The sequence below is a fragment of the Aspergillus fijiensis genome (genome assembly GCF_003184825.1).
Source record: "Aspergillus fijiensis CBS 313.89 unplaced genomic scaffold BO72scaffold_4, whole genome shotgun sequence".
In the NCBI taxonomy this organism is placed as follows: Eukaryota; Fungi; Ascomycota; class Eurotiomycetes; order Eurotiales; family Aspergillaceae; genus Aspergillus; species Aspergillus fijiensis.
Genome location: NW_024468980.1, coordinates 322,196 through 335,502, shown reverse-complemented (window position 1 = coordinate 335,502; position 13,307 = coordinate 322,196). Strand labels below are relative to the sequence as shown.

Here is a 13,307-nt window from a genome sequence, read left to right as displayed (position 1 = left end):
CCCACTTCTATCTACTCTGTATGCGTGTATATATGATGTGAAAGGACATGGATTCTGCCACAGTATTCGGTTGAAGGCTTGCTCTGCCCACTTCAATCTTCTTCTTTATACCCTTTCTTCGACTTTATCTGAATTCTGAGTCACGATGGCAGCAAAAACCCCCATTTTCACCGACCAAGCCCCCGCACCGTTCCCGATCTTCTCGCAGGCGATCGTCCACAAAGACACAGTCTACTGCTCCGGCATGATCGGACTGGATGCAAAGTCCAACACTCTGGTGACTGGCGGGGTGGAAGAACAGACAGTAGGTGGTGTCACACCATCTTGGCCGTGAGTTATTGACTTGACCTCCCAGGAGCAATTACTGCGCAATCTGGATCTGGTCCTCCAGGCAGCCGAATCCGGGCTGCAGAACATTCTCAAGATGACCGTTTTCATCACCACCATGGATGACTTTGCTGCGATGAATCGTGTTTATGCACGACACTTCTCTGTACCCATGCCGGTAGGTCCCCGACACAGTTGGGACATTGAGGACTAGGGCTGACTGACATGACATGTTCCAGGCGAGGACTTGCGTGGCGGTGAAGGAATTGCCCCTGGGAGCGCTGGTTGAGATGGAGTGCATTGCGTACAAATAGTTGACTTCTTGATTTTCTGACAAATAATGATGTGGTTTTACCAAGGACTACGTAGACATCGTATACTCTGGGGTGACGGATGGCGAATGCCGAAGCCGAGGCGGGAAGGCGGAAAGAAAAGTCCGAGTTGTCCGAGCGGGATCGGAAATCTCTTTTCCCCTCGTCTCTCTGCTCCTCTGTAGCCATTACCAACCCCACTTTGCCCATCGACAGTGTGAGAATGACATCGCAGACTCCCAGACGAGCCTGTCGAGAGTGTAGGCGGCGAAAATTGAAGGTCCGACGCAACCAGGCGCTTCATAGGTCGATTCGTACTGACGCAGCTAGTGTGACCGTGCCAAGCCCGTGTGCTCGACGTGTGAGCGCTCTCGCAGCCTATGCGACTATCAAAGGCCCAACAGAACCCCTTTGACCCGAAGGTATTTGACGCAGCTGGAGAGCGAGCTCAACCATGCGCGGACACTCTTGCGAGACACCCGACGGGAAGATCAATTGCCTGCGCGCCTGAGTCCCGACAATGATGACCTCGGTTCACAGCCACCCGACACCAGCGCTGCAGTCGATCCGGGCTCATCTTTACTCAAAACGCGGCAGACAGAGCGCTGTCTCCTCCTGCCCCCCGAAGTTGCACCTCCAGTCGCCAGTTTTGAATGGGATGAGCGGGATAGCACTCTGCAAGACGCCTCCGAGGCACCCGTCAAGCTTTCCGGTGGCGGTTATTTTGGTCTGCTCCGCCATCCCAATTGCGCGGGTTACGTTGCTAATGGCAATTTGAAGGCATCGCCTCCACTAGAGCTTTCCTGCGCACGACCGGTCACCAAGATGAAGCTTACCCGCCAATGACCATAGCATGCTCTCCACAGACTATATCGGAGCCTTCCGTGCCTTTGCCTTTATCGTCGATCGGCCAATATGTGGATGCATACTTTGGTCATTGTCACCCGTTGCACCCGTTCCTACACGAGACTGCATTCCGCGCCCAGTTGATGGACTTGTACCCGCGACCGTCACGGCCGTTGTGGGAGATGCTCCTCTATGCGGTGGCTGCGCTGGGAGCCTTTGCAGTCTCCTCCCCGACGGATGGCACCACCGATCGGGGATTCTTCGAGGCGGCCAAGGCACGCTTCTCCAGCGACATGATGGAGACGGGCAACAAGACCCTGGTCCAGGCCCTGACCCTGATGTCCCGATACTTGCGCATGCGAAACAAGCTCAACGCCAGTTACAACTACCTGGGCCTGGCGAATCGGACCGCGATCGGGATCGGGCTGTACAAGGAGTTCCCGACGCCGGAGAGCAACCCTTTCTACCAGGAAGTCCGCCGACGCGTGTGGTGGAGCCTGTACACGTTGAACCTGGAAGATGCGATCGCATTTTCCCGCCCGCAAGACTTCCCCCAAGCCGGGGTCGAAGTCAATCTGCCTCTAAACATTCAAGACCTAGTGCGTCTCTCCGCACCCAAACTGCCCCACTGTAAATTGACCCGATCCAGGACCTAACCCCGAGCACCCCCGCCATCCACGCCGAAGCAAACCAGACCATCCTATACTCCGGTCTCAAATTTACAGCCGCCTTCTACTCTACTATCAGCAAGGTGTACAGCAGCATCACGACCATCCCATACCCGCGCGCCCGGGAGCTGCTCCATTACGACGATACCCTCATCCACGATTGGGAGGCCTCCCTCCCCGCGTTCTACCGCAGCACCGCCCCCCAGGAAGCCCGATACAGCCTCGCCCACGCCCTGCTCTTCTGGCGCCGCCTCAACTTCCAGATCCTCATGTACCGTCCCTTCATCGTGTGGCATTACACCACGCGACACAGCGTCAGTCCTCCGAAGCTCCCCGCAGACCCCGAGAGCGTCCAGGAGGCCATCCAACGCTGCCAGCACGTCGCGGACGAATCCATCCGGGCGATCGCCAATTTCTGGTTTCGGGGGAAGCATCAGCAGCGCAGCGCGTTGGAGGGGTGGTATGCCCTCCAATTCATCTTCCCCGCTGTCCTGATTCCGGTGATGTCTGTGCGGAACGAGTCGTCTGGGGCGGCGGCGGTGGTGGCGGGATGGCGCGAGCGGATCCACCAGGCTCTCGAGGTGATGGATTCCGTGGCGGAGGTTTTGGAGTCCGCGACGCTGCAGGGGCGGATCGTTCGGAGTCTCTGTAGCGGCGTGGTGGAGTTGAATACAGGGTCGGATGTGGTGGGCCTAGGGCAGGGGAATCCGCTCCCTTCCGCGGACCTGGAATACGGTGCGGCGGCGGCCTTCTCGGCGACTCAGCAGATGTTGTAAGTTCGAATCCTCTCCACTCTTTCATTGCTGCAATTGATCAAGAGCGCTGACACCGTCTCCCTGGGGCGGGGAATACAGCCCCGAGTACCTCGATCTTGGGGAGTTGACCATGTACTCTGATTTTCTTTGAGTTAGTCCTGGATTCGTCTTTCAGATGATAATTTGGAGACATGTCAGATAATCCAGATTGAACTTTGCATCTTGTCTGAGGCGTCAATCACGATCGCTCCACTTGAATATCATACGGTCTCGGAGGTTGCGGGGTTGTGGGGGTCGGCAGCAGCCGCTGACTAGGGGTGGATGCTCCCTCCGCACTCGGTGTGCTCGGACAAGAGACAGCCGAGATCATCATGTGATAACTATGCCGCACTCGCAAGGAGAGCTTTAGTCTACAAAATGGGCTTCCAGGACCCCTTAACTCCCATCGGATCGCATTGAATCTCGATTCACTGGAATCTACCAGATTCAGTCGCAAGGAAAATGGTTGAGCTGTCCGACCGACCGAGAGTCACGAGCCATTGAGGACCCTAGGTCCGGGTCCGGGTTCATCGGCACCCTCCCTCAAGGGCTCATTTTGACTGATCTGCGGTCCCAGCAAGCCTTCCCTGGCAGGTTAGGTAGTTTATTTGCATGGCTTTCACCCTGGCTGGGAAGAAAGCCGACCGTGGATTCGAGTCGCAAAAGACAAATAACGGAGGATTAGCTAAGTATCACCTCGTTGTGGACTGCGCCAATATGCGGTCTGGCGCTCTCTTCAGCTCAAATAGCCTCGTTGTTGCGTCTCAACGGCCCCAATGACAGCCAGATCGGGAGTGGAGGCTTGCTGAAAGGGTATTCAAGCCTTTTGACGCAGCAAAGAATGGTAGGACCTCAAATCAGCGGGCGGTTTTGAACTGCTCTTCCTTGGAAGATAGTGTTGGCATCTTTGCAGATAAAAAGGGGGTTAAACTCAGTTGCAGAAGTGCGTCGATTACATACAACAGAGGGCCCTAGCGTCCCCTCTCACCCATCACTCCAAATTCCAGTAACCCACAACCCCGGCGAGTTACCGCAAGAACGGCTAATAGGCTCATTTGTCCCCTCGGGCCAAGGGACAGCGAATTGCGGGGATGCAAGCGCAACTGCGACTGGGCTGATCATTGGCAAAAGCTTACCGAAGCTGGAACCCCCTGGTATACGCCCCTGATTGGGGGAATATTGTTGAGCGGGAGACCCCCAATTTTCCCCGCAACCCAATTTAGCCGACACGCCCCGTGCGTCTCTTCCGGATGTGATATAAATCCAAATGCGGGGCCCCGCAGAAGGCTTCTTTCAGCCTTGGTTCTGGCCTCACCTATCCCTTGGAGAGGTGATTTTCGCCATGGAACAAGAGAAAGTCGAGATTGAGAGGGTGGAACACCTCCCCACCGAGCAACAACATGCCTCCACCGAAAAGGGCCAGCCGCTGATGCGGTCGGAACTCGATGACCTTAGTGTCTGGGAGAGTCTGGGCCGGTACCGCTTCGTCACCATGATCGCAATGGCCGCCGCGTTCAGTGCTTCGCTCGATGGGTATCGTACGTTTGTCCTGGGGAGAACGCTCAAGGAAGGAAAACAACGAGGAGAGTCGCTAATTGACCCAGAGATCAACCTCAACGGCGGGGTGGTGTCCAACACCGGATTTATCCAGCAAATGGCTAGTCCCGGAACGTCGATCATCGCGGGCAAGTATATCTCGGCATGGGGTGGTATTCAGTCTGCTGGCCAGACAATCGGTCAAATCGTAAGTCGCAAGGATTAGTGCATGTTTTTCTTTCTTTTCTTTTTTTTTTGGCACTAATGACTTGCGATACAGCTTCTCCAGTACGTGACCGACGGATACGGACGTAAGATCGCCTTATACATCATCTTCCTTACTTTTGTGATTGTATGCACCCTGTCCCCTTCCCCGTTTGTGGGTCGCCTGCTGAAAGATACTGGTATAGAGCGTGATGATCGAATCGTTCGCGACGCACTGGGACCACTGGCTAGTGGCCAAGCTTTTCTCCGGCATGGGGGTGGGGATGCTGCAGTCGACCATGCCTCTTTATCTGTCCGAGATTGCGCCGACCCAGTTGCGAGGGTTCCTCATCAACGCATATAGCTTGTACGTGCCTGTGGTTTCATCCCTCCCTGTTAACCTCCCAACTAATCGTGCAAATAACATCAGCTGGTTTGTCATCGGGCAACTCTTCGCCTCGGTCGCCCTGAACCGCCTGCACTCTACTGATCCCTATGATTTCCGAACGCCGATCTACTCTCAGGTTCGTGTTGCGAACCAATCCCATAGGTCGACTGCGCTGACCGTGCATAGTGGGCGATGGTCGGGGTTGCGGGCATCATCTTCGTGCTCCTCCCGGAGTCACCGTGGTGGCTGGTGGGGAAGGACCGGCCGGAGAAGGCGGCCCAAGTGCTGCGCCTCTGCTGCGGCCGCGTCCAGGGCTACAACGTGGACGAGCAGATTGGCATCATGACCGCGACCATCACGGAAGAACGGCGCCTCGCAGAACGCAACCGCAGCCAAGGGGCCTGGGCCGTGTTCCAGGGGCGCAACCTCCTCCGCTTCTTGATCGCAGGCTGGCCCAAGATCGTCCAGCAATTCGTAGGGCTGTCCGTGTTCAACACCTACGCGACCTACTTCTGTACACCCCCTTCCCAATCACACACCACCCCGATGATCAATCCTGACATTTGATATAGTTCAATATGCCGGCAACGACGACCCCTTCCTCGTCACCCTAATCCTCTCCTGCGTGCAGATCATCGCGATGATCGTCACCTGCGTGCTCACCGACCGGGTGGGCCGGCGGCCCCTGACCGTCTATCCGTACGGGGTGACCGTCCTGTCCGTCCTAGCCCTAGGGATCGTCGGCTGCTTTGACTACACGCAATCGAGCCTGAGTTCTCTTCTCGTAAGTCTACCGCCGCTTCACCCCACCATACCATCCCCCTTCCCAGTTCCACCCTGACCAAACCACTCTCACAGATCTTCTTCGCCTGCCTCGCCACCTTCTCCACCACCGGCGCCTCGGCCATCGGATACGCCTACGCGGCCGAGATCCCGTCGCAGCGCCTCCGCGCCCAAACCGCCGCCTGGTCCCTGGCGCTCTCCAATCTGATCGCCATCATGTTCAGCTTCTGCACGCCCCTGATGATCAATGGGGTGTCCACGCACTGGGGGCCCAAGACGGGATTCTTGTACGTCAATGCCCCCACCAACCCTGCATCTGGTCCATAAGTAGTCAGTCTGGTGTTGCAAGCTAACGCGAGCGGATGTAGTTTCGCCGGCACCGGCGCCGTCGCCGTGGTGGTTGCGTGGTTTATTCTTCCCGAGGTTACGCGTCGGACACCGGCGGAGATTGATGAGCTGTATGTTACCCTGGATTCTGGTGCGGTCGGTTTGGTGGATGTGCTAATTCAGGGTGTGTGTGCAGGTTCGAGAAAAGGGTCAATCTGCGCAAGTTTGATACGTATTTGACGGATGTGCAGATCAATGCGAGTGCGCAGGCGAAGGGGGAGGAAGGGGTTGCGTAGGGTGGGTTTTCCCGGGGCGGGGCGGGTTGCGGGGTAGGGGATTGAGATGGGTGGTGGTGGTGGTGGGAGTACTTCGATGGGGTGATTGTTACCACTGCTGTGCTGCTTGTGCACGAAGGATATTTTCCTAGATGATCAGTGTGGTTTTGAGGAAGAACTTTACCCAAATACATCAAGAACTATACTTGCTGAGGCACGAGGTCTTGCGAGGTCACGTGGCTGGTTCTCGCAGGGGCCAAGGTACGGGGAGCGGAGACTCGGTATGATGAACTTACAATCCTCAGAACGTCCTGACTCGAGAGGAATTCTAGCTAAGCTGTTTTATGTCACCCTCTCAATGGACCTCGGCTCACTCCTGGACAGGAAGTGGTGTGAGAGAGCTGAAATGAAGACAGCAGATCGGTAAAAGTGGTTCAAAAAACGGGAGTGGTACCGCGCTAAACCGGGTACGTATACTGGCAATATAGAGTGCCCTGGTTAAAGTTCCCTGGTTATCACGAAATGGTCTGGCCGTTCCCTCATTGACTCATTCTATTGAGGCTCCAGTGGCTTTATTTTAGTGCATTCTTCTCAACCGAAAGAGCCAATGGTTGCAAAAGGGTCGGCGGCGCCATACCTTGATGCGGTGTAGTCACCGTATGACCCGACCCACTTAGATCTGGCAGCGGATCGAGAGCCCGAGATTTTTCTTTTTGGTAATGTTAGGGTTTTCCCGGCTCGTGCCGCCGGCTGTCTCCCTGAAGAAGAGACCCTTGTTGTTCCTGAATTATGCAGTATCTGTGATCGCCGGGGGCCGGAGTGTAGGGAACCAGTGCTTCAAGAGCCTAGTGTAACCCTGAGTATGTCTCTGTGATACCACCGTTGATAGCTGGGCCTTTCATCCAAGGCGACATACCCTTCCGACACCATTTCCTTAATGCAGTGTTAAGACCTTTGATATAGCCTGCCAAGAATATGTCTCCGTGAAAGCGATGAGATTCCCCGTTACGGTCCACCAAGACGACTGCAGCATAGTCGAGTTACTCTATCCAGCCTGAGGAACCCGCAGGCACAAAGACGATTTCGTATTCCCCTGAGGTCCACACGGGAAAAACTTTGCAGCGTAGATGACCTCTCCAACTCCATATTCTGGATATGGTTAGAGGTCAGGGTCGTCGAGTGGACTCTGTGATCTTGGCAGGGAAGCTGCGGCTGCTGATTGCTAGAGATAAGAAACTTCGCGCCCCACCGGTCCGGCCCGCCAGCCGTGCTGAGGTTAGAGTCTATTCGAATACGAGGGTCTCAGATTATCGAGGTTGGAGTATAGATGAATACGAGAGTTAGATTATCTCCGACGGACTCACGGTTTGTCAGGTGGTGGAATAGCTTGACAGTCGACGGGAAAGATATTTGCCTGGCAATCGATATTTTTAAAGAGAAGCCCGGGACCTCGACAACATAAATAGGCCGAGTTACCCCATCGACAGTCTCCCAGCAGCATCAATCCCAATCTCAATCTTCACCTTCATCTCCTCTGCAATCTCCCACAGTGAGCATATTCTTTCTCCCTTCCCAGCCAACCAGAGCCAATCTAACCCGTATAGAATCCTCCTTGTCCTCCATCCAACCCAATCAACGAAAAAAATGCTCTCCAAGACCCTCGCCACCGCCCTCTTCGCCGCCACCGGCGCCCTGGCCAGCTCCCAGTACGTCACCGTCAACCTGTGGACCGGCGACGACTGCACGGGAACCTTCCACCAGGAGACCATCGCCTACGACACCGGCGCCGGCAACCAGGTCTACCAGTACGGCTACACCTGGGCCAGCGGTCAGATCGCCGGCGGTGCCTCCGCCTGCGGCGTCGCCTTCTGCCAGTACGGCTCCAGCTGCTACAACAACCCCGACGTGTCCGCCGGATGGTCGCCCAACTGCTACACTGGCGGCCCCACCATGGCCTTTGATAAGATCTTGGTGAACACTTGCTAGTATGCCTGCCCTGTATCTGGCGGTCTGGTTTTGTGTTTTGGTTTAATCTGCGCGGTATGGGTTTATGTGGTTACTTCAATATCATCTTCTTTGAAAAAGTCTGTTTGCTCGTTCTGTTTATGCTGTACGATGGGTGATGTGAGGGTGAGGAGATCGTGAGGAGTCCGTGTTCGTGAACAGACGAATCCCTTCCTTCTCTTAGACAATCTGTAAAATAATCGTCCTTGAATGATCAGGGCGCAGAGCCAGTCTTCGACGAAATGGTCATGTTGCTTTGACACTTTTAGGAACCACTGCCTTGTATTAGATCTAACTCAGTCTAGCCATTTGTACGGTCTGCAGGGTCGATGCTGGTATATCATTGCCTTCCCTCCACGTTATGAGGGTCAAATGATCCCTGCCTCTACTCAATGCCGACTGAGTCTGAAACCAGGCACACCGCGGGCTGGCCTTTGCTAGATTTGAGATGATTACACGTCACAAAACATGTCGTGTGCTGGATATATCAACATAAATAATCTGATCGAATTGACGGCTACCGGTTTAGAGATGGAGGTAGTGTTTATCCCAGACAGGCCGTGGGCTGGGCGGACCGGCTTGTTGTGGAAATTGAAGGCCGAATAGTGATCACTTCGGCGAGTGGCTTCAATTGCAACTGATAAGTACTTTACCAGAGAATAAAAAGCAGGATCATACTGGTGTTCACAATAGCGGACGAGGTGGAGAGCACTGAATGCTACGGCCTAAAAGGTGGGTTAGAAACAGGACAATTCCAAGACAAGTTGGCCAAGGGTTTACTCTAGGTACCGTACAGTTCCATGCTGCTGGATACTAGGCTTTAATTCAATAAAGTATCTAGATCAGATCCGGCTAGATAAATGCTTGCGTTTACAGGCAACAGAGCTGGGGGAGAGAGCATATACCACACCAAAAGAGGAGCACCCACTTCAGTGCTACTATCCAGGGGCAAGAAGGGATGTTTAACAACAGGCAGCCAGCAAAGATAACGGGTTGCTTCTTTTCCACCCGTCTCCGTACTGCTCTGCACCAAAAGTCGAGATGACCGCCCCTTAACACATCGACAACTACAACCAATCGGGGTTTTTCGCTGGGGGGTGGTAACAGTGGATCTGTGGACTATGCCCTCATCGATACAGTATATACACAGACAGGCGATGTGTATTCTCTCATTCTCGATTGGAATTATGCAATGCTATCACCCCACTCCTACTCCACTTCACCTCCCTAATGCCCAACAAGCGCCTGGTTGGCCGCCCCATACCGATTTCCGTGCGGCTTGGCGCTGTCCACAATCCGGCGCATCTCCGCGCGCTCCGCCTCGCTCAGCTCCACCTCGCGCGACGCCCAGTTCGCCTCCAGCCGGGCCACCTTGGTCGTCCCGGGAATGGCGATCATCCCCTGGGCGGCGACCCAGGCCAGCGCGATCTGACTGACCGAGCAGCCCTTGCGCGCCGCCAGCTTTTTGATTTCCTCCACAATCGCCTTGTTCTTGTAGAAGTTCTCGCCTTGGAATTTGGGGGCTTGGTCCGAGCATCAGCACATGAGAGTAGACTGAAAGGGCGGGGGCGCCCGGGAAAACTTTCTAGGGAACTGGGGATAAAGGGGTATACGTACACGTCCGCCGGAAATCATCCGGCTTGAAGTCCTCGGGCGACTGGTAGTCGAAGTTATCGACCAGCCAGCCGTGGCCCAGCGGGCTGTACGCCACGTAGGCGACGCCCAGCTCCTTAGCTGTGTCAATCAGCCCGTCCGTCTCGTGGATAGTCTCGAAGGCGGAGTATTCCGCTTGTACGGCGTCGATCTTGGCGACTACGGATGACAAGACACCATTAATACGTTGATCCATAGTGTAAACATTCTGGAAGAACACTGAGGGGGCATACTGGAGTTCGCCTTGCGGAGCGTCGCCGCAGAGCACTCCGACAGACCGATGTATTTGGTCTTTCCGGCCTTGCGGATCTCGTCTAGGGCGGGGATGGATTCTTCGAGGGGGGTGTCTATCATTTTCGGGATTCGTTAGTATCGGGGAAACTGTGGCTGGGGGTCCAGTGGTACAACGCACTAGGGTCAATCCGGTGCAGGTAGTACAGGTCCGGGGCGAAGCCGAGTCGCTCGATCGTTCCCTCGATGTACTCCTTGATGTGGGCGGCGGAGTTGGTGACGCCTTTGTTGCCGAAGACGTCGAAGCCGCATTTGGAGGCGACTGCGATCGTTCATTGATCCGGGTTAGTGGTCTAGATTTGTGTGCTGATGGCAAGGGTGGGGACGTACTGAACACTTTGTCGCGCACGTTATGCTTGCGGATGAAGTCACCAAGGAGTTTCTCGTTGACACCGGCTTGGTAGACAACCTGTGCATTAATAGTTAGAGGATTCGAAGAAGATGCTATGAAGAAAGTGAGAGGGGTCAACGTACGGCCGTATCCCAAAAGGTGCAACCCAGCTCGATCGCCTTCAGAAGCACGGGCTCGGCCTCCTCGTAGCTTAGGTTATTGCCCAGCCCGAAGCTGAGGCCCATGGCGCCGAAACCGGGCGAGGGGACCTGGAGGTCGGCGAAGGGGAGGAATTTGACCATGATGAGTTGAAGATTTTTGGTTGTATGCTGTAGTCTGATCTAAGCTCACCGCAGCTGGGGCGGGGTAAATATAAGACTCCGAGGAAATGAATAGGCAACAGTGAATTAAGCACCGGATTGCTAATTCCAGGGTCCGATCGGCTCATCGCTCGGCTACGTTAAGGTTGCATGATGACAGAGATGCGCCGGATTCGGGCTCTCGGGTGCTCGGTGCTTCTTCCTATTCGTGATCGCTTCATGCATGTGGGTCAGCGCACAGACCAGGGGCTAAATGCTGACAGCTGACTCGGGTTTAAGCATATGTCCGTCAATTGGACCTGCAGTGATTGGTGGTGAATCTGTAGGTCAGCAGCTTGGCCCACACGTAGGTGACATCATTGGTATATCTCGAGTCTGGCCTGCAAACTACAGACGCTCGATAGTGTTGTCGAGTGAAGGAATACGACTGACTGCCTAGCTTCATGCGGCCTACCATGTCATCATCATATTGCTGCTTATTTCTCTAGTTGTCAAGTTGCTGATATTTAGTCGATTATATAGTTTTGATATACCCAGTCCTTACGAGGGAACCTGCCGTCTATCAAATGAATTTCCTTTTTCAAAAGGTGTTGTTGTGTAGGCGACCTTCCCTTTCCGTAGTGTCTGCGGTGCCTGCACGTTGTAGGGATTCCACAGTCGTATACAAAAGTCAAAAGAAGGGCACAATAGGCCATAAATTGGAAAAACACGCAAGTACAAAACTGTAGGCGGTCTAGGATCGGCAAGAACCCAAGCAAAGGTACACAAGGTTGATCTAGAACACGGTCTCTTCTAAGCAAAAAGCATCTCATATAAAAACTAGCAAGTCCAGGGCCATCTTTCTGTAGCATAAACGCACAGCACTCTTCAAAGCCAGTCATCCTCCACCGTGAGCCCAAACGCGTAGGCGACCAACAGCTGCAGCATGCCCCCCGTGATCCACTCGGCATCATCCAGAGCCGGCAGACGAACGGGCTCCCAGCGAACGTGCTTGCCCACCGCAAAGCCACGGGCCCGCTCACAACACGCACAGGCGGCGGTGCAATGGCCCCATTTCGCCCGGTGCGCGCTGCGGGGTCCGGCGCAACAGCCGCACCCGCGCCCGCAGCACCCGCCGCGGCCCTCGCAGTCCTCCCGCAGGAATTCCGTCAGATGCCAGTCCGGCCTGGCCCGGTTGGCGCACACCGCACGTTTGACTGGCCCAAAGCTGACGGGGAATTTGCGCAGGATCCGGTGCGCCTTCCGCTCGAGCTTCCAGATCTGCTCGTGGACCGTGCGCAGCTCGTTCTCGATCGCCTGCATCTGCGACATGGCCGAGAAGATGGGTTCAGACCCTACATCGCTAGTGTCGGCGAGATGCCGGAGCATCGCATCCAGGACTTGGTGTTTGTGCTGCAGAGCGGCCTCGTGCTGGATCTCGAAGTTGAGGTCGTTGTCGTTCTGGATCAGGGATATCATGCTGCGCCATAGTTGGACTCCCTGCTGCAGTTCGAATGGATCTTCAAATTTGCGGGCAGCCAGATCCCACGCGAAGAGTCGCAGGCGCGCGCCCTGCGCCTGGTGGAAGTTCCCGCGCTTCTCGTGGAAGGTCTCTTTCTTTCCGTCGATCCATGCACCTACTTTGATGAATAGGTAACACGGCATGGTTGGGGGTTTGATGTGGGGATATAGAGACGGGATGATGGGTCTGTGTGGGGTCTCAGATGAGCAAGGTGGTGTCTTGTTTGATGGATGATACGGGAGAAATTCGTCCTGGGGAAGTGACTGGCCTCCTTGCCGGACTGTATGTACATCATCATGGCGACTCTTACCGCAGATTCACGGAGCGTGGCAATCATCATGACAACATTCGGAGCGAAATTTGCAACCCGTCCCATGACCATGACTCCATTACCTGGTCCCTCGAGCACAACTTCCGCCATCACTCGCACACAGCCCTTCACACGTCCAACTCAACACATCTTTCCACCTTCATCCCGATCATAATATACCCCACCTTCCCTACCCTTTGCACGATGTCAAGAATACCAGATTTATTGGGGACGGGGGATCTGCTCCCAGTCCCGGAATATTCATTCACAGAGGACCAATCTAGAGAGCTGAAGCACTTGCTCCAGTGCCATGAGTCAGCCATCACCACGATCGATTTCTGCATGGATGAGCTATGCGGAGCATTGGAGCGCGCCAAGGTGCAACTGAACCTGATAGAAGAGCAGAGAGAGGATTTGGACAACCTCGAGGATAGCATC

The 13,307-nt window shown here is 54.9% G+C and overlaps 5 protein-coding genes across 5 annotated transcripts; 3 read left to right on the top strand and 2 right to left on the bottom strand.

The window, feature by feature from the left end:
- Window positions 1-76: 76 nt before the first annotated feature.
- BO72DRAFT_420478 (yabJ protein) lies at window positions 77-641 on the top strand (the record flags this gene model as incomplete). The annotated part of the gene is made up of 3 exons (XM_040942716.1): window positions 77-304; window positions 356-505; window positions 567-641. The coding sequence occupies exons 1-3, from the start codon at window positions 146-148 to the stop codon at window positions 639-641; spliced, it is 384 nt and encodes a 127-aa protein (XP_040805742.1). The 5' UTR covers window positions 77-145.
- A 220-nt stretch (window positions 642-861) lies between these two features.
- Window positions 862-2,928, top strand: BO72DRAFT_368644 (uncharacterized protein; the record flags this gene model as incomplete). The annotated part of the gene is made up of 4 exons (XM_040940888.1): window positions 862-918; window positions 969-1,365; window positions 1,419-2,083; window positions 2,134-2,928. The coding sequence occupies 4 exons, from the start codon at window positions 862-864 to the stop codon at window positions 2,926-2,928; spliced, it is 1,914 nt and encodes a 637-aa protein (XP_040805741.1).
- Window positions 2,929-4,288: 1,360 nt separating this feature from the next.
- Window positions 4,289-6,480, top strand: BO72DRAFT_524156 (general substrate transporter; the record flags this gene model as incomplete). The annotated part of the gene is made up of 10 exons (XM_040949842.1): window positions 4,289-4,484; window positions 4,551-4,690; window positions 4,763-4,834; window positions 4,893-5,053; window positions 5,117-5,210; window positions 5,261-5,588; window positions 5,647-5,858; window positions 5,933-6,144; window positions 6,226-6,315; window positions 6,381-6,480. The coding sequence occupies 10 exons, from the start codon at window positions 4,289-4,291 to the stop codon at window positions 6,478-6,480; spliced, it is 1,605 nt and encodes a 534-aa protein (XP_040805740.1).
- Window positions 6,481-9,317: 2,837 nt separating this feature from the next.
- Window positions 9,318-11,040, bottom strand: BO72DRAFT_395546 (putative aldo-keto reductase (YakC); the record flags this gene model as incomplete). The annotated part of the gene is made up of 6 exons (XM_040941999.1): window positions 9,318-9,986; window positions 10,081-10,275; window positions 10,350-10,463; window positions 10,529-10,669; window positions 10,738-10,816; window positions 10,882-11,040. The coding sequence occupies 6 exons, from the start codon at window positions 11,038-11,040 to the stop codon at window positions 9,691-9,693; spliced, it is 984 nt and encodes a 327-aa protein (XP_040805739.1). The 3' UTR covers window positions 9,318-9,690.
- Window positions 11,041-11,925: 885 nt separating this feature from the next.
- BO72DRAFT_455075 (uncharacterized protein) lies at window positions 11,926-12,702 on the bottom strand (the record flags this gene model as incomplete). The annotated part of the gene is made up of 1 exon (XM_040946218.1): window positions 11,926-12,702. One exon carries the CDS (start codon window positions 12,700-12,702, stop codon window positions 11,926-11,928), a length of 777 nt encoding a protein of 258 aa, XP_040805738.1.
- Between the last annotated feature and the right edge of the window lie 605 nt (window positions 12,703-13,307).